Here is a 21234-nt window from a genome sequence, read left to right on the forward strand (position 1 = left end):
GCTGCTACCTGCTTGCTGCTACCTGCTTGCTGCTACCTGCTTGCTGCTACCTGCTTGCTGTCTCTCTCAACATGGTATACTGATACCTCCCGTGGTCCCGTGTCCTTTGGTCCTGTCAGTGTACAGGATCTGCCGCAATTCGCTGAATGCCTTCCATCTTGTTATCCCATGCACATGCCCATCCATGCAAAACCCTCCAGGATGCAATAAGCCTCCATATCCAGCCTTGGTATTTCTTTGGGATTTTCCTTCCATATGCCGTTCTTAGGTGCCTGCCCAAACAACTTTTGTCTCGACCCTGCCACCCATGCTTGTTGCGAAATGTAGAAATATACATCCTGTAGACCTCCACTGAGTGTCCTCATCTTGATGGATTTGGCACGTTCCGACTGCTCGTCCGACTCGTCGCCTGAACTGTGCTCCTGCTCCTGCTTTCCCGTCGACTCGGCCGGATCCAATCAACCACCATCCGACCCCGTCCTCTGATGCCATCCACCGATGACTCGACACTAACCTCGTATGTTCCATCGGAGTATCGTTCCTGTGAACCGCCGACAGAACTGGCACGTGGTCGAGTTCTGTGGCTGCTATTTTGACTCAGACGAGAGGGTGATATCGTTGCCTGTGTGCTCAGTGTGGTCATTGTGCGAGTTCGTCCAGAACTGCGATCATCAGAAGGGACGCCAAAGGTGGTTGTTGAGCCCACTGTATCCCGGGACACAGTGTCTCGTGTATCAGCAGTTCTTGGTCGACTTCGTACGCGAACCTCGTTTTCGCGGTGAATGCCAACCGTCCCTGGACCCCATCTCTCAGTGTATCCTTTCCAAATCTGTTTAACTTCACGATCACGCTTTCTCACCAATTGGTCGAGCTGATCTTCAATCTCAAGGATTGCTTGAGTCTCCTCAAGTCCAAGTTCTAGAGTTGATGGGAACGAAAACGCAGTTATTTCATCTTGGCTTTTCTCCGGAAATGACATATTGGAGTTCTCAATGGCGATATCCTTCTGCAGCAGATTCAACTGAATATAAAGATTTTCCAGCTGATGAGTATATGTATCCAATACCTTTGACTCGGCCTGGCGTCGCGTTGTAATATCACAGTCGGAACACGATCCCTCGAGGACGCAAATCGTCGGAGGGTCACTTGCTTGATCAGCATTGTACGCACGCAGATGGAACGGTGGGTATGCCAGAAGGCCCTTGCGGTACTGCACAAGTGTAGGCTGCACATTTAGGGGACGAGACTTCGGAGGCGATGCGTGAGCACAAACAGTGTAGTAGTAAGTCTGAGAGTAGGCAGTGTGCGGATCTGGCAGAGTAGCTGGTCCGGATGAAGCTCGTCGACTTGCCGCCGGTGCGCCCGGACGCCCATTTTGCGTGCCTCCCGCATTTGCTGAGACCGTGGAGCCGGAAAAGCCTATGATGTAGCGACGATGAGAGTTTGATCGAGCTGGTGAAAGCTGAGGTGTGGTATTGAATGAGGCTTGAGGATTTTTCGCGTTTGCCGGCGGATTGGAAGCCCTTGTGCTGGTTGGAAAAGGTGGGTTGAGGTACGTCCCTTCCAGACAGACAGTGGCTTTCGCCTTCGTGTCCTCGCCATCCACACCACCACTTGAACTGCTTTCTGAGAGCCCGGTCTCCTTAAAATCTGAGATGGTGGGTTGGGCAGGTGGACTGGGCCTCCAGCTGGTGGGAGGGTAATGGCTTTTCGCAGGCTGAAATTGAGAATGTCCGCCCTGACGAGTTGCCGAAGGAGTCCTTGTATCCGACGACCAAGAATTGTGCTCAATTCCCTCCACATGGGGACCAGAACCACCAATCGTTATCCGACGTCGAAGGTGAGGTGGTCTTGTGGTCTGAGTTGGAGAAAAGTTTTCGAACTGATCAAAGCCTTTCCGCTGCATCCCTCTACTCGAGGTTGACCTTTCGATATTGATCCTACCGGAAGAATTGAATCGTCGAGCGTCCGTCATTGTAAAATAGAGTTGCTCTTTGTCTGCAGGGGTGACGATGTCTCCATTGCCGACTTCGGGAGCCATCCTATATATGCACTCACAAGTGTTTTGTCTTGGAGTGAGACTTTGTCGAAGACACCGTTAGAGCTGCCACACGCGTATGTGTTGCGAGAACAAAGGACTGTGAGAAGAACAGTCTTTGTCCTCGTCGATACCGAGACTGCCATTTCATGTCCCGTCTTTATCTCGAGAGCTGAAGCGAACAAAGACTGTTGTCTTTGTGTCCCAAGCCATTGGTTAAGCCGAAATCGAGTGCGACTCGGTCGAGGCGTCGCAAGGAAAAAAGAACAGCTGAGGTTGTGGAAGTGCAAGACGCGGGCGGAGTGGATGCATGGTTGGGGAGCACGACAATCCCTGAAGACCAAAACTGGCAAAGTCCGGCTGCAGGTTTGACTTTTGGGCGCCAGCAAAACTGCACATCACGTGGAAAACTCCACCAGACTATCGGCTTCGGATGTGCATGTATGGAGTATTTGTCGTGAAGATCGCAGAGTAGGCTGACAACCGAGCCATTGGGAGATTTGCCGTGGTCGAAGCAAACAATGAAGCTCTCGGGGAAGCGGAGATCGTACTCAATCCTCCTCAGTACTGCCTGTCAGAATGATGCGGAGATTCATCCTCCAACGGCCAACCTCATGCTCAAGAGCACTCAGTTTTGCGGCAATACTCAGCAAGCTGGGGTCGCTCGTCTCAACTCGGACCTTTTCACGGACGATGACATCTTGCCGCCCACGCCATTCATAAATTTCCCCCATTTCGTCGTGATTTGGAGGCTTGGGACCCAGCCCCAGCAATCTCGTCCTCAGGTTGAGCCCAGAGAGAGAGAAAGATCCCTCAGCAGGGGTGCTGGGAGTTCCACCTGGAGAGGTTGGAGCGAGGGTTCGGACGGTGAGGACAAGATTGGCGTCCTGAATAGTAAAGTGCAAGCTGAGGTGTTCGCCTAGCGGAGGTTGGAACACGTTTTCATCGGGGCTGTTGGTCCACCATTCTGCTCCTGGAATAGAAGATATATCCGTCCCGGCCACTGGACCTTTCAAGCAGGCCTTGGCCTCACGTAAATGGTCATGTAGCAGCTTCAATTGACCGGAGATGAAGGAGGAGTCCGACGACTGTCCAGTCCACCTTGACACATCGATGATGTCGAGTGAGTCGTTGAGCAAGGACTTGACAGCCAACAATTGCGAGAGGACGATGTCGGCGGAGGAGGACGAGGAATGAAATATCAAGCGAGTGGATGGGGTAGAAGTGGTGGTGCCTCTTGGTGTATTTGGTGGCAGAGTCGTCAGCCGAAGATGGATATCCTGTATCGGTTTCAGATGAGATAGATTCGGGGCATTTGGGGGATCGGCGTACGTACGCCCTTGACAAGCTTGGTGCCAACCCTTGTGACAAAGCCTTTGACGCTCTCAGATCTGAGGGATGACAAGACCAAGGTCGACCCAGGTTCTTTCGGTGCCAACAGTACAGTACATTCCTCCAGGGCTTCTTTGAGCGTGGGCAAGGCGCGTTGCAGCGACTCAAGCAGCCACTGCAGCTCAAGTTTCTGAGACCAAATCAGTGGATGAGGATGGAGGACATTTGTCACTTGTTCAACCATACCAAAGAGTCATTCTCGGCTTTTCGAAGCTCATCAGGGGGTAAGGGAGGGTAGACCCATGTGGACATTGCGGGAATCTCAATAGTCAGTATAGAGAGTATACAATAAACATGAGGAAGCTGGACAAGAATGAGGGAATTAGGAGGCAAGGCTGGCACCAGATGTAAGGATGGTTTGATATCAGGTGATGGAGCCAAAGGATCATCAGCATCTTGAAGCTGAGAGAATGCCAGACTGCGAGACTGCAGTGGCTTGACTGGGGAGTTACGGACCAGTCATTTTCCAGCTCGGCAGGTGGAAGGATTGGCGAGGATTAGAGTTGGAGGCTATTGGACCCCGGGCCTCGGCACCTAGCCATATCAAGCATAGTTCATGACTAAAGTGGAGCAGAGTGTGATGACGTGGTGGATTGTTGTGCTGCATGCCTGCAGGTTTGGCGGCCTCCACGGCCTCTTACCCTTCTTGTTCGGAGGGTGCGTCATTGCCCAAGGAGGACATCGAGTGCCCACTGCCCACTGCCCACTGCGAAAGCCCTGGCCCCTAGAGTCTTGGGGTTGGATGGTGGGTGTTTGCTCCCGGTGCACCACCACCAGCACTGTTGCTCGCCCTCTTGGGTGCTGTGGGTGCCCAGAAACCTTCTCCAACTTTGGCTTCCTGCCTTGCCTATCGCGCTGTCTCTCCACAGTCTTCCAAGCTATTCGGCACATCTACCTCCAAGTCGTCGGCTGTCACTCTACGGACGGGAAGGATCAAGCTCTACCCTCGTAGAGTGGGTGGTCAGTTGCTTTCGTTGGGTGACCTCATCCAAGACACTGCATTACATAGACTGCCTGCATACTACCGACCTACATCACAAGCTCTTTTACCGCTGCTGCGTTAGTACAAAGAGTATCTCCTCCCACACCACCTCTGCGTCTTCATTACACCCCGCGCTGCTTTCCTCTGCCGCTTTCAGAGCTTCTTCCACCTTTCAAACACCGCCGTCAGGTCACTCTTCGCTGCTTTCCTATCTCGTCGCCCGGCTGAGCACTTTATTGCGAGCTCAAGCCACCGTCGAAGCGCTGCGCAGCCATGGCGTCCCGTAAGCGAAGCTTGGTCCAGCAACTGACGATCCCGAGGTACTAATAGCTACATCGCAGGTAACGGTCTCTTCGGTCTGGTGTCGCTGGTCCTCCTCGCCGGCGGCCTGCTATTCATGTTCTTCATCCTCCTCGCGGGCGCAATTGACCATGGCCCTGTCAACAAATTCTATATTCTACAAGCGGACACTGCGAACATACCAGGAGCTCCGGCCGTGTCCAGATGGTCATACTGGAACGTGTGCGGTGTTTTAAATGGACGCACGCACTGCGGCAACCAACCCTATTCCCATGTCCATCCAGCCTTCCCACTTGACCCTGCGTCTCATCGGACCTTTGACACTACAGTGAACGTCCCTCAGAACTTCGTCCACCGCCATGGCTACTACTTCTACATGACTCGCTTCATGTTCGCTTTCATGCTCATGGCCCTGTTCTTCGGTGTCTGCGCCTTGTTCACTGGCTTACTGTCCTTGTGCACGAGACTGGGCTCCTATCTCAGTGGTCTCTTGACCATGATAGCCATGGTTTTCCAGGCAATCCAGGTGTCCCTTATGACGTGAGTTGACATATGTTGTAAGGCCATGCGCCAGCGTGCTAACGACTCAACAGTGCCGCATATGTTAAAGGGCGCAACAACTTCCGGAACAACGGTCAATCTTCCGACATTGGAAAATACGCCTTTGGGTTCGAATGGGCTGCCTTTGTCTGCTTCCTCATTTGCACCATTCTCTTCTGCATGGGCGGATCCTCCCGCCGCGAGCCCAGAACAAGCACGCGACGAGGGTTCAAGTTCCGAGGACGGAGGAGCAGGAGCACAAGGAGCCGGGGCAGTTTCGTTCATGACAAGGAGTACGGAGCATAGATACAGCAGTTCGGCAGGACGCAAAGAAATGGTGACCGTGGCAGGGAGATTGAGGCAAAATATGATTGAAGAGGCGGGTCATTGTACAGACATTTTCCTTTGGCTGGCCCCCTGCCCAGCATGTGCCCGGGTAGTCGAATCTGGGGTTCGGGAGAAAGTACACAAAATCATCAAGACGGGAAATATCTTGGTATTGACGACCTTGTCACGAAATTACACAGCATCAAACGGATAGTGTCTATTTTAATGTTATCTGACAGTTCTAAGCAGATGCCCAATCGAAGAACTTTTGACTTCTACTGGAGTTTTGACCTGAGTTCCTGATAGGCTGAGCGCAACATGGCCTGAACAGGCCTCTGTCTAGTATAGCAGCTATCTCGACTCGCTTGGATACTTTGCCACTCAATTGTTTGCTAACATGTTGGATCGAAAACCACGAGCACCTTGCTGTTGATACCTTAGAATCCACCCTTCGACGGGTGGGTGAACGGGGATTGCCCTTGGCGGAAAGCATAACTGAACCCAGTCCCGAGTACCTAGTACCTTGTACATGTCCAAACACCTCGACACCAATGCTCCGTCACCACCGCAGACACCTTGGCTTGATCCCTGATGAAGACGGCGCTCTCATTCTTTACTGACGTCGACGGAATGGTAATGTTGTACAATGCCGCCGCCGTCGGTCTTATGCCTCCAGTTCAAAGCTGTTGACTCGAGGGTCATTGGCTAGGTACATACTGTGGTTAGTTGGACCGCCCCCCCCCCCCCCCCGTCAACTTCTATTGGCGTCGCACTCACTTCGAAGACCACGTGCGGCGTAGTGTGCCACCTGCCACAATCCCACAAGGGCTATGATGGCCATGAAGACGCCAAACACAATGGACACGGTGACGTCGGCTCCGAGACCCATGGTGGATGCTTTGAGCGTGGCGGTGACCTCAGAGGAGCACGGGTTGTTTCGAATTGCTTGGGGGGCGTTCTGCAAGGCTGAATTCGGTCAAGGCGTGAGGAATTTGTTCAGGTCTTCAGGGAACTTTGCTGGACAAGAGAAGGTGGAGGAAATGGTATTTGTGAATTGATGCGTGGTCTCTGCGATCTCTTATAACCGTGGTGAAAGCTGTTGATGCTGGGAAGAGCATCTCTTCAAGCATTGGAGCTCAGGTCTATATATCCATGTCAACGACTTTTGTTCGAACGATTTGGGACCCCCTGTCACCACTACAGGGTCATCCATTGGCCAGGGAGGCTGTGCTACGGTACTGATAGGCTGGCAAGGTGTTTTTGGCCCCGACCTGTGACCTTGGGCCTGCGTCCTTGGACCAGTAGTCAAGCCTGTCTCGGTCAACCCAAGCATGAAGCAACAAATGGAAAAGAATTACAGCCAGTTGACGCACCCGATTTGCGAAGAAGGGTCGGCGTCGGCTTCTCACGCGTACTCTAGGTACGCAGAGCGCATGCATTAACATTTAAAGCCGACCCCTCAACCTCCATGGCAGCAACTTTCTGGCCACGGCTAATGACTGCTGCCTACCCACCGAGTACGAGTACATATCTCAACGGCCTGGGGATACCAAAGTTGCAATTCGCGGCGCCTCAGGGATTGCACGGCCTCCTTCCGATAGGTTCGCCAGCTTCTCGCAGGGTCGTCAGCATCCAGGCACCCCAGGCTACCCAGCTCCCCTGGTCTTGTCAGATGCTGCAGCTCCTCCCCCGCTTGCTGAGGCACTCCAGCTGGCATCTGCAGATGGCACACAAGTTCGGCAACTTTTGTTCTCGTGGAAATACTGACAAGGAATGGATGGATTGCAACTTCGGTGAAATGCAGTCTATCTTTCTTTTCTTCAAGGTCGACCGGATCGAGTCCTCCAACAGAAACTTCTGCGCATCGGATTACCCCATGGTGAATCCTGAAATTTTGCTCTAAACTCTCTTCCCTCGCTTTGGTAGGTTGTGCGCATTCAGCCTGATGGCCACCGCACGGTCAACTGCACGAGCTCCCAGAACCCCTCGGATCCCTGAAGACACATGGGGGAAGCATCGTCCTATCATCGAACGGTTATATCGAGACCTTGAACTCCGAGAAGTGATACAGGTGATGCACAGCTACTATGGCTTCCATGCCACAGACAAGCAGTCCAAGCGATAGCTCGGCAAGTGGGGGATGCGGAAAAACTTCATTTCGACGCCTGCTATGTCCTGGACTGCGTTCCCTAAGGAGCCAGAGGCAGGTGTTCCTTCTCCACAGTCCTGACTCACTTCTGCTGTACAATCTTCTCTGGTTGATGAAAGCATCGTCTAGGCAGCTAGCTGATAGGGCACCCACTTCAGCCGCACGCTTTCTTAACCTCCCTGCTCTCAATGCTCCTTCCTCAAACTCACATAACAGTCCAAGTTCTTCTGCTTGACGAACCAGACATTTTCCATCTCCAGCGGCCTGTTTGGATCCACAAGGGTGAAGTCGAATCTCCTCACCAGTTCGGGGATCAAGATGGAGATTTCGAGAAGGCTGATGTTCTTGCCGATGCAGGTACGGGAACCGGCTCCAAACTACGTACACCATATCAGAACACAAGTAAGACAGTGGAGGATAGCTGACCGATTTGCTTACTGTGAGGATATACCGATTCATCTCTGCAGCTCTCTCTGGAGACTCGAGCCATCGTTCAGGCCTGAATTCTTCAGCGTCGGGGCCAAAGATGTTCTTGTTGGCGTGTGTGACCCAGCTGTTCACGCCGACCTCAATCTGTCACGCAAGTATCAGCATAACTGCTATGATAGTCCTTATCCTGAGCATCGCTGGCAGAGGATGGAGTCTGACCTTCTCGGGGAAATACTTCCCAGCGATTTTGGCGCCGCCTTTTGGAACAACGCGGACCATGGGTAGACCAGTCGCTGGATGACAGCGCAGTCCTTCTTTGATGACAGCTTGAAGATAGGGCAGTTTCTGAGCTTCTTGGAAGGAAAGAATGTCGTTTGAGCCGCGCTCTTCAATGGCCTGGTCGAGCTCGTGTCGCAGCTAGGCCGAGTCAGCTCATTCGGTCTTTCATCGCCTCCAACATCTTGTCGGCACTCCGGATGGTTGTCGAAACCAATGCAACTCTGTTCACAACTTACCTTTTCCAACGTGGCAGGTGCCTTGATCAAATGATACAAAATCCCCGCCAGGCTGACCGACGTGGTATCCGACCCGGCACCAATATTCGTCCCGCACGTCGAAAACACGGATTCCATTGGGAACCTGTCCGGCTGCAGGGCGTGCATCCTCAACAGCTTGGTCAGAAAGTCGTCGGTTGGCTTCGACTCGTCTTTCTCCAGAATGCGCTTGGACTTCTGCTTCTGGCCTTCCAGAACTTGTTGTTGCATGAACGAACCCATGTAGTGCATCCCACCATTGGGTAACAGGGACAAGATCCAGTTGAGTAAATAGTGCCACTCATGGTACACGCCTACTTTGGAGAGGTAAAGAAGGTAAGAGTGCAAGGCGGCGATCATGCTACCGTTATCTTTGCCGGTGTCGAGGAAGCCAAATCTTTTGCTGAGCTGGAGACATGTCAACCCTCGAAGGCAAGGCCGAGCGAACCTTGGAAGCGTAACCTACTGTTATAAGCGCTATGGTATCAAAAGCGTCTACGTCGCCGTCAGCAGGGGGTCGTTCATGGAGAAGTCTGAGGTTGGAGCCGTTACTAACAATATTGCAGCCAGACTTGCAGATTAATAGCGGTATGGGATTCTGCAAACTCGGTGAGTTTCCTGACTAGGATGTCGGCGCACGCCACAGCATTTGGCTCCATGGCGACTAAACTCGTCATCGAATACAGTGAGGCGACATTGCGTCTATTGACGGCATGCGTTTCAGGATTGAGATCGGTGAAAAGATCCGGATGCTTGTTCTTGGGGTTGTTGGAAGCGATGTACCATTTCCCTTTGACAAAGTTTGAGCCATGACCATAGATGGTCTTGATGGCCTCAGCATCGTCAATGGAATAGTAGTTGGGCGCAATGCGCACAATGGGTCCTGGCCAGAGGTCAACTCAGGGAACGACAGCGCGGACCCTTGGCTATTGGTTGTGTTGGGAATCCAGTACCATATTTCTTATGGAGCGCAATGTTCGTCTTCTCGAAATGGCCCCGAGCCACCTGGCCCATGTCAGGATCGACAGCCTACACCTCAAGCTTGGTGACGGTATACTTCTCTCAAATACCACAGCCTTGTGAACCTGGCCAGAAAAGGGCCTGGGACTGATCTCAACGGATCACGGAGCACGGTAAACACATTGTACACGATCCATAGGCCCACCAGACTCCCAATCAGGATTGTCGGTGAGAGGGAGGCACCATAAGCAGAGAGGAGGCCTTGCATTTTTGCCATAGCCCTGTTGGATGCTTGTTCACAGCTCGCTTGACGGGAGGATCCGAGTTTCTCTGACTGATGTTAAAGTCCATGAGGAGTCCCCAAGATTATCCCTGCCATTATATCAATAACAGATGTCGGGAAGCGCCAAAGGTCACTCAACCCAAGTGCCGACAGCTAGGGCACGAAGAGGACGGATCATACCCCGGATCCCGGCTTCGCTACGCTTGGAGATTCGTCGACAACCCCGCAAGCCTCTCCACCAACAGGTCAAAGGCGTTGACTGAAGGATAAAGAATCCCTTCTCCACATGGAGATCCAAAGATCCATGTGGGAGTCTATGCTGTCTGCGCTGTCTCGTAGGATCCTCCAGCAGGATGCCATGTGGGACCTTATGGCGTCTGTTTCTACTTATGGTGCTCTATATCTCAAGGCTGGAGAGGACAAGATGAGGCCTCTTCCCGACGTGTCCGGATCGTTGTTGAAATCAGACAAGCAAAATGGGCGTCCTCCAGAATCTGTCGAGTGCTCGGGGCTCAATAGAGCTTGCCTTTGATCCCTTCAGACTCCTCTTGGTTGTCTTCGCCGGTGTCATTTCCGTGCCTGTGATATTCATCCTTGTTGACTATGTTCGAGTTCTTCGGCTGCGTCAAAAGCTGCCCCCTGGCCCCTTTCCCCTGCCGCTCTTTGGCAATTTCTTCCAGATCCCCAAAGTCAAGCCATGGATCGACTTTGAGAAATGGTCGGAATACTACAAAGATCCCATGATCACCATCTGGCAGGGCCACAGGCCGACCATCATGTGTAACGACATCTGGACAATATCCGACTTGCTTGACAAGCGAGCAAACATTTATTCTTCTCGACCGCATATGATTGCCATGGGCGATATGATCAACGCAACAGAGAGTAACCAGGTGTGTCTTGTATACGGGGACAAATGGCGCCTCCATCGTCGACTCATGGTATGTCAGACTTTGTCTCCTGTTGAGGCCAAAACTCATTCTCGACCAGCACTCAGCAACCGGCTCACAAGCCATAAGACCGTGGCGCGCCATCCAGGCCAATGAGTCCAAGGTTCTGGTCCGTGACCTGCTAGACAAACCCGATGACTTTGTCATGAGCATCGAGAGGTATTCGTGCTCGATTGTCTCCATCATCGGCTGGGGCCGCCGCATCGACAAGATCAACGACTACGTTGCTCAAATGGCGCTCAAGTCCATGGAAGGGGTCGACTTGATCATTCCAGGCCTATTCATTGTCGAGTCGATACCGTTTCTGGCCAAACTGCCACAATGGCTCAACTGGATCTACCCGATGCCGAGCAAGATGCTCACATTTGCAAAACATATGCAAAGGCAAATTATAAGACTCGACCATGGCAGATGTCTGGCTAATAGAGATTGTTAGATACTTCGTGGCATTGTCCAAAGAGGGTGCCCAGGCGGCCGAAGACAACTTTGCCAAACGCCTCTTCCGCGAGCAGGAGCAGAGCCACATTGCCGACGAGGAGATATCCAGTCTCACGTCGAATCTCATTGGCGGCGGCGTCGACACAACCAGTGGCACCATCATCTCGTTCATCCTGGCCATGTGCGTCTTCCCGGACAAGCTGAAGAAGGCGCAAGAGGAGCTGGACCGAGTAGTCGGCCAGGATCGCGTGCCGGACTGGAGCGACGAGTCGTCCCTGCCGTATGTCAAGGCCGTCGTCAACGAAACCCTTCGGTGGCGGACCGTCACCATCCTGGGCGGGATCCCGCACGCGCCCATCCAGGACGACGAGTACCGCGGGTACAAAATCCCCAAGGGCACGCCCATCACGGGTAATGTCTGGGCCATCCATCGACATCCACGAGAGTTCCCCGAACCAGACAATTTTCGGCCGGAGCGCTATCTCGGGGGTCCCGAGCAACGACCCTATCCTAACAAGCAGGGCCACAATGCGTTTGGCTGGGGCCGCCGGCAGTGCAGCGGACAGCCGCTGGCCGAGCAGGGCCTGTTCCTGACGATTGCGACGCTGCTCTGGGCTTTTGACTTTAAGCCCGGGCTGGACGAGAATGTGAGTGTCGTGATGTCCTTTCCTTCTTTTTGGCTTTTCCGCGTCCCCGAGCAATTCCTCGCTAACATGTGTTCTTGCAGGGAAACGAAGTCAAACTCGACATCTTCGCCTATACCAAGAGCGAGAACATGCGCCCGGAACCCTTCAAGGCGCGCTTCATCCCGCGCTCAAAGGCCATTGAGGACATTATCCGCTCCGAGGCGGTCAGGGCCAGGAAGGAGCTCTGCGCGTATGACGGCGAGACCAAGTTGACGATGGAGAATGTCCCTTAGCCGACGCAAGTGGGGCTGGTTTTCTTTTCTGTGATCCTTGCGAAGGGATGAAAGAGAAGAGAAGAGAAGAGAAGAGAAGAAGAATGAAAATCAGCACTATTCCACCATAGACAGGTAGCCAGGGTAGTAAACCAGTCTGGTCAAGGGACCTCTATTTTTTATAACTTCACATCTCTCTCCATCTTCATAATAAGAAGCTTCGAAGAGGGATCTACATGCATCGACCCTCTGACCTCCTCCCGGGATATCCAATCGCGCAGGACATCTTCACTCCCCTCACCTTTCTTCAATTCAGGATACGACTCTTGAACTTCGACGTCCAGGCTAGGCGAGCCAGACAGCTCGACGAGCGGGCGGAACGGCATCTCGGTCTCATCCATATTCAGCACGGGCGTCACACAGGCGTCGACATGGTCAAACACGGCGCGCCACTCGTCCAGCGTCTTCTGCGCGAACAGGCGCGCGAACAGCGCCTTCATCCTCGGCCACGCGGCACGGTCCCATTGCGCGGGTAACGCGCGCCGTCCTCCATTGCCGTCCTCACCGTGTCGTAGGCCCAGCCCGGCAAGCAGGTTCGCGTAGAACTGCGGCTCCTGGGCGCCGACGGCGACGAAGCGGTCGTCGCGCGTGCGGTAGACCTCGTAGAACGGGGCGGCGCCGTCGAGCAGGTTCTCGCCCCGAGGGAGGTCGTTGTTCGGGTGGCCCTGCTGCTGCCGCATGAAGGTCGCTAGGTACGCGGTGCCGTCGACCATGTTGGCCGTGACCACCTGTCCCTGTCCCTGTCCCTGTCCCTGGCCATGACTCCCCCCCTCCTGCGACCTCTTCTGGCTGCTATTGCGATGTATCAGCGCCAGCAGTATGCCCACGACACAAACGAGCCCCCCACCCGCGAAATCACCCAGGATATTAGCCGGCGGCGCGGGAACCTCCTCCTTACGGCCCAACAACGACAACACCCCCGAGAGCGCGAGGTAATTGATATCATGCCCCGCACGTCGCCCGTACATCCCATCGGGCCGGAACCCGTACAGGTGCGCGTAGATGAGTCCCGGGTTGAGTTTGCGCAGCGTCTCCTCCCCAAGACCCAGTCGAGCCATCACGCCCGGTCGGTACGGGTCGATCAGCACGTCGGCGGCCTTGACCAGTTCGAGGAACGCGAGCCGCGAACCCGAGTGCTTCAGGTCGATCACGACCGAGCGCTTGCGTCGGCATAGTGTGTCGCGTGGCGGGCCGAAGACTTCGAAGGGCCGGTCGACGCGGACGACGTCGGCGCCGTAGTCGGCGAGGATGAGCCTTTCAGAAGCGGCACTGTCAGAAATTGGAGGGGGAAGAGACTTTGTATTTGTGGGTTTAGGTTGGGATTTGTAAAGAGTTCTTCACACAAACAGAAAAAGGGGGTGGGATTCCTTTGACGAACCCTGCAAATGGACTCGGGGCCAACCCGCCAAGTTCCAGGACTATATTCATACGGAGTTGCTCCAGTTAGTTGATGATGATGATAATGATGACGACGATAATGTATGTTATTTTTCGGCCCTGAATCCGCTCGTCAAAGGGGTGTCGCTCACCTTTTATTCCTTTCAACGGCGCGTCCGACGACATCTTCGCACTCTCCAAGAAAAGTGACGCCGGGTCTATCCTTTGACAACCTGAAACCAACCAGGCTTCCCTTCGTATGTTGACGACCCCAGTAAGCGTCGTCAGAGAAGACTACCTGCGGTTGATTCAACTCGCCTAGCCTGGTGCTTGGATGGTGACTTCTATATGGATTTCCCTTGCAAAGCGGCGAGGGGAGTTCAAAAGAGTTGAAAATCCGTACAGCAGACCGGCTCGAGAATAGTTCGTTCGAGGACAAGTTGCTAGGATGATTTGGCGAAATTCCTTGCAGGAGTCATGAGTCTTCAAAATCAGTCAGTCTTCCAACCGTATGGGCGCTGGCGAGCCCCGACGCTGAGCTTTCCAATGGTCTCGTTTCCAACTGAACTCCAGGGACTGGATCGAAGCTGTGGACCGAGGGAAGGTATGTACCCCCCTTTCCCACCCTTATGGCAAGGCTGGCAATGGTTCGATGGAGCCCCACGCTTTTCATTACTCCACATTTCCCCGATTTTGGAGCTTTTCTGGGGTATGTGAACATCCTGCGTAGCAAGGATGGAGTACGAGGTACATCTAGGTGGTTATTTGCTGAGAGGGGCTCTCAGTGCCGGAGCCAGTCTGAGATGGTCTGGGAAAGTTGAACGGGAGTAGATGGTCTGGTGGTATATTTCTCTGCCTGGATGGTCCCATAGAGAGAGCACGTGTCTGATCCGAGTTGTCATAGATATAGATAGTCGTCTTCAGCAACGACAAAGAAGGGCCGATCCTGAGCCAGCAGCAGCAAAATACCAAAAGATCGGTACTTCGAAACTCCCCCGTGCAACATGATCTTCGAGTCCGAGTACGACGTCGACATCCCCTCCATCGACCTACTCACATTCCTCTTCTCCCGCACCCCATTCAAGGACGACGACCCCATATGGATCAACCCGGCCAACCCAGACAACAACCACGTCACGCTGGCCAAAGCCCGCGACCTCACGCACCGCATCGGGCAGGGCTATCGAGATCTTGGCATCGGCACAGATGGCCCCGGTAGGGATATCGTGCTCTCGTACGTCGAGAACCAAGTCATGGTCGCGCCCAACAACCTCGGCGTGCTGTGCGCGGGCGGCGTCCACGCGACCTGTTCCGTGACGGCGACGGCGTTTGAGCTCGCGAGACAGATCCGGTTGAGCGGACCGAAAATCTTGATCTGTTCGCCGCAGACGAGGAAGGCCGCTGACGAGGCCATCGCGCAGTCCGGGGTTGAAAGTGTTCGGCTTGTCATGATGCTGTCCGAGACGTTGGACATTGTGGATGCCAGGAGTGGCAAGTCGATCATCAGCGACAGGAGGCTGGAGTGGCAGAAGGTCACGGATCCAGCGGTGCTCGAAAGGGCGACGGCTTGTCTGGTCTATTCCAGCGGCACGACGGGCAATCCAAAAGGTGAGTAGACTAGACCCCTCTGAACAACACTGGCGTTTTAGTTTAATTAACTCCATCTGTGACCCTACCAGGCGTTGTGATCACCCACGCCAACATCGTGGCCAACCTCTGCCAAATGGCCTTCCATTTCGACCACTTCGCCAAAAAGGCCATCTCAGACGGCATCTACCTGCGCATGCCGGGGGTGATGCAAAACGCCGTCGCGGTGGGCATCTTCGTGCAGAACATGATGAGCCTGCAATGCGGCATGCAGGTGTACATGTTCCCCAAGTACGACTTCCCCACGCTCATGTCAGCCATCAAGAAGTTTCAGCTGTCGGCCTGTTTCATCGTGCCGGCGATCTGGAACCGCGTGGTCCAGGAGTGCACGAGGGAAGATGTAGCGTCCATCAGGTTCGCAATGAGTGGTGCGTCGCCGCTGCCGTTGCCGCTGCAGCTGAAGGTCCACGACATGTTACCTGATGGCGTGGTGTTGCGGGTGAACTGGGGCATGACCGAGACGGTCACTGCGGCGTCACAGCCGAATGTCACAGAGGTGGACAAGGAGGGAAGCTCGGGGAGATTGTTGCCCAATATCCAAGCTGTTATCATCAGTCCTGATGGGAAGAAGCTGGGCTATAACGAGCCAGGAGAGCTGTGCGTCAAAGGTAAGCGAACAACAAAGGCCTTTGTCATATTCATATCGTCAAATTCGTTCCAAAATTGACCGCTTCTAGGACCAAACATCATCAAAGAATACTTCAACAACCCCGAAGCCACCCGCGCCGCATACACTCCCGACGGCTGGTTTCGGACCGGTGACATTGCCTCCTTCAATCGAGACGGCAAGCTGTTCATCGTGGGCCGTTCCAAGGAACTGCTCAAGTACAAATCCTTTCAAGTGAGTCCCACCGAAGTCGAGTCCATCTTGGGCCAGTTACCGGGCATCTCGGACGTCGGGGTCATCGGAGTGCCCGACGGTCAGGGCAATGACCTCCCACGAGCGTACGTCGTGCGGTCAGCGCAGGCCGCAAGGCTGTCCGAGAAGGATATCCACGACTTTTTGAACCCGAGGGTGAGCAACTACAAGAGATTGAGGGGAGGGGTCAGGTTCGTGGACGAGATACCCAGGAATCTGAACCAGAAGATCATGCGGAATGTGCTGAAGGAGTGGGTGGAGAAAGAGACCGGGGAGAGGTCGAATTTCCGGGCTCGATTGTAGAGAAGGGTTTGGCAGAAGAGAAGAAACTCGAAGATCTAGATATGGTGTTCACCCTCCGCTTGAGGTTTTCGGCGGAAGTTCAGCTGAAACTGGCCAAGGGGGCTATCATAATATAGAAAACATCAATCAACATGGTGTTTTTTGTTTGAGCCCTTCCTAGATTTTTTGCCCTCCTGCAATCTCCCTACGGCTCGTTCTGATAGCCGTCAATGAAATCCATCCTGAGCACGTACTTGCCTTCTTTCATCAGCCTCTCCCTCCCGTAGCCGACCACCCGCTCAATATCCTGCCTACAGTCCCAGTACAGGCCTCTCAACTCCTTCGCCTTGCCCGCCGCCAGGTAAGCACAAGTGGCGCCGCACAGCTCCGGCGGGTCCTTGAACAGGGCCTGGAAGTCCGTCCCGTGCTGCGTGAGAGAGGGGTACTTTCCGAGGAGGTCCATGCGGACTTCGGCTGTTTTTTGTAACCAACCAGGTCAGCTTGTCAGCCATGATATATCTCTCTTCTTTACCAAATGCAACGTATGTATGTGTGGTTCATGTACCGTGACGGGCGGACACAGCCTCGACGTGGCACGGAAAAGGGATGGAAGAATTGGAGCCGCTTACACTTTGACATGGCCGTGGGCACGCCTCCAGGGTGCAGCGCATACATCTGAATCCCGTCGCCCAGGCCGTCAAGTTCGATTTCTTCCTGCAAGGTCGAGGTCGCGCGGGCGACGGCCGCCTTTGAGGAATTGTACCCGATGGCAAAGGGGAAGTCGACCGTGGCTGCCCGAGATGCAATGTTGATGATGACGCCGGATTTCCGCTCGCGGAGCTGGGGCAGAAGAGCCCAGGTTGTGACCATTGCCTGCATGATTCATTGACGAAAGTGTGTCATTGGTGTCAGTCAGTCAGTTCAGCCCATTATCCCCCAAGGCTTTTGCAATAGAAACTCTTCTGTTGTAATCTGGGAATAACTGTTTGGGGGAAAATACGTACGCTCTTGAAGTTGATCTCGATGGTCCTCCAGAAATCCTCAAAGCTTTCCATCCATTGTGGTCTTCCAGGCGATACTCCGGCGTTGTTCACCAGGATGCTGCCCCCAGAACGTCAATTCCAGTGTCCTCCCTCGTCCTCCCTAAAAACATTCCATACACTTCCAGGGGATCCATTTCAAGAAAAAATGCCGAGGATGGCAAGAAGGACTCAACTCACTCAATCGGCCCCAAGTCCTCCTCCGCTTGCTTCAAGACGCCCCTCAGCCCGCCCACGTCCGTGACATCCACCACATAAGTCTTAACCTTGACACCGTACATCTCGCACCGGGCCTTGCTTTCAGCGAGTTCGTGCTCGAGACGGTCTAGGATCGCGACGTTGGCGCCCGAGAGGGCCAGTTTCTCGGATATCGCCCGTCCAATTCCTCTCGCACCGCCCGTGACGAGGGCAACCTTGCCCTGGTTCAAGCCTTTGAGCTTCTCATCCGTGATGGGCCCGTACGGGGCGTGGTTCAGGGGGATGGACGAGACGCCAAATTTTGTTGGGTCCATGGTTTTCCTGGAGATCCTGGGGAGGATAGAATTACTCGGAGAAATTGAAGTTCAGAGTATTCAACTCGGGAAGGATTAGGACTCCTGTTGGTACCCCGTAGTCCTTCTTGAATGGGAAGGACCTGGGCAGTCATCCAGACGAGATCGAAAGGGCACAGTATCATCTTGAAGCGGCCATCCTTTTCGTCTTCAACTGACGAATGAGGATCAACCCCACATGTTTCCGCTCAAGATGGAGCAATACGTGCCCCCCTCGCCCAGAAGCAGCACTATTACTAGAAATAAAGGACCTAGCCTAGGCACGCGAATTTCGGGGATAGAATAAATGCCGGGGAGTCCAAAGCCCCCCAGACCACGTCCTGTTTTCTCCAAACCGCTAAGAGCGGTGTAGCGCAGCCTTGCGCAGCCCGTCATGTGGAGAGCCTTGGCCCGTAGCCCCTCGGATTGCGAGATCAACAGGTCGAGAGAAGCAGCACACGTCCATTTTGCCACCGGACCGCTTATTCCTATCCTCACATTCCCCCTTCAGCCCCAGCATGGTCCGTTTCCAGGTGTAACCACTTCAGCGCATTATGCTTGTGCCAGAAATATCGGTACTTCTTCCCAAAGATGTACATCGGTATCCCAAGCAGGCATAAGAATCCCGTAATCCCTGCCATAGTTCCTGCCATATCAACAGGTCCATGGTTCGTATACCAGTCGATCACATAGTTTGTAAGCCTGCCACCAGTCAGTACAGGGGATTATCATTGGCACGGAAAGAGGCAAAAGACTTACCCATAGAAGAAGAAGTTCTTAAATACCCTGTTGCTTGAGCGTTAGCTGGCTCCCTTACAATAGATGTTCCATCAAGGCAAATAGCGGAAAACTCACATATTCATAATAAACAATTCTGTGCTGTTTTGGCGATATGCGTCGAGAGCCCACTGTGTCGCAAAACTAGCAACTATGGTCATTCCAAACAGAATGATTCCCCATATGAAGCAGATCAGGTAGATGTTTTCGAAGTTCTTGACGGCGTAGGCCCAGCCAACCAGACCGGCAACGGAGCATACTCCGCCAAGACTGACAGGGAGCAGCGCGAATTCCGGTTCATAGACACCGTTGTTCCGACGCGACATCGTCTTGACGAGGGGCTCCGAGACCACGAATGAAAAGACTGCACCCAGCAACCCGCCAATGAACGGCCCTGCAGACATGTACCCGACAGAGGCGGAGGACATAAGGTAGGGAGGCGAGGCGAAGATGACACCTGACAGAATTGCCACGGCCACATACCAAGCAATAATGACACCTGTCATCAGAACTTGATAGAGCGCTCCCAGGTTGAGCAGAATTGCAACTGAGGCAATGGCCATCTTGATGACGGAATCATCCACAAAGGTGCCATTGTAAAGGGCAAGTTGTTGGACGAACGTCTTTGGCGGTGGTACAGAATCAACGGACGTCTGGGTGGTGTTAGTCATGGATTTCTCCAGGTCGGTATTTGCATCGATCGTGGTTGCATTGCCATTCCCCTCGAGGTGATCCACAGCTCGTGCTTCCACGCTTGCTAGTTTCTCTAGGTTTTCCTCAGAGCCCGCCGTGTCAATTTCGTATATGGCTTTTCGTCGATACATCGTCTCGGGACAGTAAAGGATGACCAGAATTGTCTGGACCGCCGCAAAAGGTATGTAGATGTGGAAGTTATAATGCCAGCCAAGGTGATCAGTGATGACGCCAGCAATAATCGAGATTCCGTTGGATATCGCAGCCAACAGAAAGATGATAATGGCAACTCTCGGACCTCTCTCGTGGACGAAGAACATGTCTCCGATGGATGCAACAGCAAGAGACTCGTATGCAGCGATACCTATTCCTTGAAGAACCCGACCAGCCAGGAGCGTATTGTAGCCAGACGCCACTTCGGAGACGATGATTCCAATGGTACCGATCAAGGATGAGAACACGTACATGGGGCGTTTGCCGTACTTTCGGCCCAAGGCAGAGGCAAACGGACCCATGGCCCCTGTCGCGAGGAGAGAATAACCCGAGAGTTTGGCTACATCGGTGGGAGAGTGCTTGAGATCCAGAGAGATCTGGATGATGCCAGCATTGAGGATCGGTCCCTGCACAGCTTGTCAGCCAAAGCCGCATGTTTGCGCGCCTCACCGCCACCTACTGGTACAACACCGTGTATGATCACCCCAAAGAAAATGATGGCCAGAACAATATGCTTCTTGAGTGATGACCAGTTCAATGGATCATTCGGATCCTCAGATGGCTGCGGTGCTAAAACAATATTCGCATTCCTCCCTGTACCATGCTTCAAACGACCAGTCTGCTGCTCTGAATGGGCAGCTTGTTGGTCCAGCAGGACAGTTCCTGGAACATGTGCAGTGGTGTTCGCCTCGAGAACACCGAGCCCCATTGTTGCTGTAGATCTTTTGCACTGACTTGAGGGTGGTAGCACTGCAACTCCAGCCGTTTGAGAAGCTATTCAATATGCTTTCTATATCAAACCCAAGCTGCCGGATGAGACTGTATATCAAGAATTTGGGGCGGAGTGGAGAGAGCCTCGTTTAGAATCCGGGGGCTGCAACCCACAAGATCTGGGGAATATCTCTACCCCACCTTTCCTCATTGGACCAATCCATTGTCTGTTCATGGTTAGATTCCACGATCACGCTTTCTCGGCTTGCCTTGCCTAGGGCCAGCTTGGGAAACCTGGAGTCTTCCATGATCTAGCCCTTACATTGGAGAACAAAAGCTTCGAAGGGGACCGGGCTTGTCCCACTGTACTGGCAGAGCAGGATGATCAGGCAGGGTGTCGTCCACTGCTGGGGTGATCATGCATCCAGCTCTCCTCGTGGCCAGAAACGATAGGCGCTCATCGCTCTCAAGAGTGGCACCCCATGCAACGTTGAAGGTCCTCCTGACCACAGAATACGAGAGTGAAGTTGGAGCAAGCTGGATATGCCTGGAGACGAGAGTCCAGGCCACTGTAGGTCGGAGAAGAGTCTCCCAGCCTCGCCTTAGGCACATGGATATTCTGGCTTTGTTGATCTGGAGACAGCCAAGAACATCCTTCCCCAACGATGAGATCGAATGGCCCATGCTTTCGACGGTGCACTTGAGTGGAGGCTTGTCTTGGACGTGATGGTAGTTTTATCCGATTGAAAGAACTGGACAAGCTCAAAGCAGACCTAGGCGATTGGACATAGTTGGTGAGCGTGAGCGGACTGGAGACTTAATGGAG

The 21234-nt window shown here is 53.6% G+C and overlaps 10 protein-coding genes across 10 annotated transcripts; 3 read left to right on the forward strand and 7 right to left on the reverse strand.

The window, feature by feature from the left end:
• Positions 1–361: 361 nt before the first annotated feature.
• Z520_03829 (uncharacterized protein) lies at positions 362–2041 on the reverse strand (the record flags this gene model as incomplete). The annotated part of the gene is made up of 1 exon (XM_016774339.1): positions 362–2041. One exon carries the CDS (start codon positions 2039–2041, stop codon positions 362–364), a length of 1680 nt encoding a protein of 559 aa, XP_016634266.1.
• Positions 2042–2589: 548 nt separating this feature from the next.
• On the reverse strand, positions 2590–3682 carry Z520_03830 (uncharacterized protein; the record flags this gene model as incomplete). The annotated part of the gene is made up of 3 exons (XM_016774340.1): positions 2590–3318; positions 3375–3560; positions 3617–3682. 3 exons carry the CDS (start codon positions 3680–3682, stop codon positions 2590–2592), a joined length of 981 nt encoding a protein of 326 aa, XP_016634267.1.
• A 1003-nt stretch (positions 3683–4685) lies between these two features.
• Positions 4686–5558, forward strand: Z520_03831 (uncharacterized protein; the record flags this gene model as incomplete). Its single annotated transcript, XM_016774341.1, has 3 exons — positions 4686–4695; positions 4754–5252; positions 5306–5558. The coding sequence occupies 3 exons, from the start codon at positions 4686–4688 to the stop codon at positions 5556–5558; spliced, it is 762 nt and encodes a 253-aa protein (XP_016634268.1).
• A 685-nt stretch (positions 5559–6243) lies between these two features.
• Z520_03832 (uncharacterized protein) lies at positions 6244–6468 on the reverse strand (the record flags this gene model as incomplete). Its single annotated transcript, XM_016774342.1, has 2 exons — positions 6244–6284; positions 6357–6468. 2 exons carry the CDS (start codon positions 6466–6468, stop codon positions 6244–6246), a joined length of 153 nt encoding a protein of 50 aa, XP_016634269.1.
• Positions 6469–7913: 1445 nt separating this feature from the next.
• On the reverse strand, positions 7914–9918 carry Z520_03833 (uncharacterized protein; the record flags this gene model as incomplete). Its single annotated transcript, XM_016774343.1, has 8 exons — positions 7914–8105; positions 8167–8301; positions 8377–8574; positions 8673–9098; positions 9157–9185; positions 9247–9573; positions 9644–9695; positions 9748–9918. The coding sequence occupies 8 exons, from the start codon at positions 9916–9918 to the stop codon at positions 7914–7916; spliced, it is 1530 nt and encodes a 509-aa protein (XP_016634270.1).
• A 491-nt stretch (positions 9919–10409) lies between these two features.
• On the forward strand, positions 10410–12240 carry Z520_03834 (uncharacterized protein; the record flags this gene model as incomplete). Its single annotated transcript, XM_016774344.1, has 4 exons — positions 10410–10874; positions 10924–11296; positions 11364–11968; positions 12049–12240. The coding sequence occupies 4 exons, from the start codon at positions 10410–10412 to the stop codon at positions 12238–12240; spliced, it is 1635 nt and encodes a 544-aa protein (XP_016634271.1).
• A 158-nt stretch (positions 12241–12398) lies between these two features.
• On the reverse strand, positions 12399–13707 carry Z520_03835 (uncharacterized protein; the record flags this gene model as incomplete). Its single annotated transcript, XM_016774345.1, has 2 exons — positions 12399–13533; positions 13658–13707. 2 exons carry the CDS (start codon positions 13705–13707, stop codon positions 12399–12401), a joined length of 1185 nt encoding a protein of 394 aa, XP_016634272.1.
• A 953-nt stretch (positions 13708–14660) lies between these two features.
• Positions 14661–16465, forward strand: Z520_03836 (uncharacterized protein; the record flags this gene model as incomplete). Its single annotated transcript, XM_016774346.1, has 3 exons — positions 14661–15264; positions 15336–15911; positions 15981–16465. 3 exons carry the CDS (start codon positions 14661–14663, stop codon positions 16463–16465), a joined length of 1665 nt encoding a protein of 554 aa, XP_016634273.1.
• Positions 16466–16649: 184 nt separating this feature from the next.
• Z520_03837 (uncharacterized protein) lies at positions 16650–17996 on the reverse strand (the record flags this gene model as incomplete). Its single annotated transcript, XM_016774347.1, has 4 exons — positions 16650–16918; positions 17074–17317; positions 17449–17545; positions 17665–17996. The coding sequence occupies 4 exons, from the start codon at positions 17994–17996 to the stop codon at positions 16650–16652; spliced, it is 942 nt and encodes a 313-aa protein (XP_016634274.1).
• Positions 17997–18508: 512 nt separating this feature from the next.
• On the reverse strand, positions 18509–20406 carry Z520_03838 (uncharacterized protein; the record flags this gene model as incomplete). The annotated part of the gene is made up of 4 exons (XM_016774348.1): positions 18509–18716; positions 18774–18800; positions 18870–20104; positions 20158–20406. 4 exons carry the CDS (start codon positions 20404–20406, stop codon positions 18509–18511), a joined length of 1719 nt encoding a protein of 572 aa, XP_016634275.1.
• Between the last annotated feature and the right edge of the window lie 828 nt (positions 20407–21234).

This window comes from Fonsecaea multimorphosa (assembly GCF_000836435.1).
Source record: "Fonsecaea multimorphosa CBS 102226 unplaced genomic scaffold supercont1.6, whole genome shotgun sequence".
Taxonomy (NCBI): Eukaryota; Fungi; Ascomycota; class Eurotiomycetes; order Chaetothyriales; family Herpotrichiellaceae; genus Fonsecaea; species Fonsecaea multimorphosa.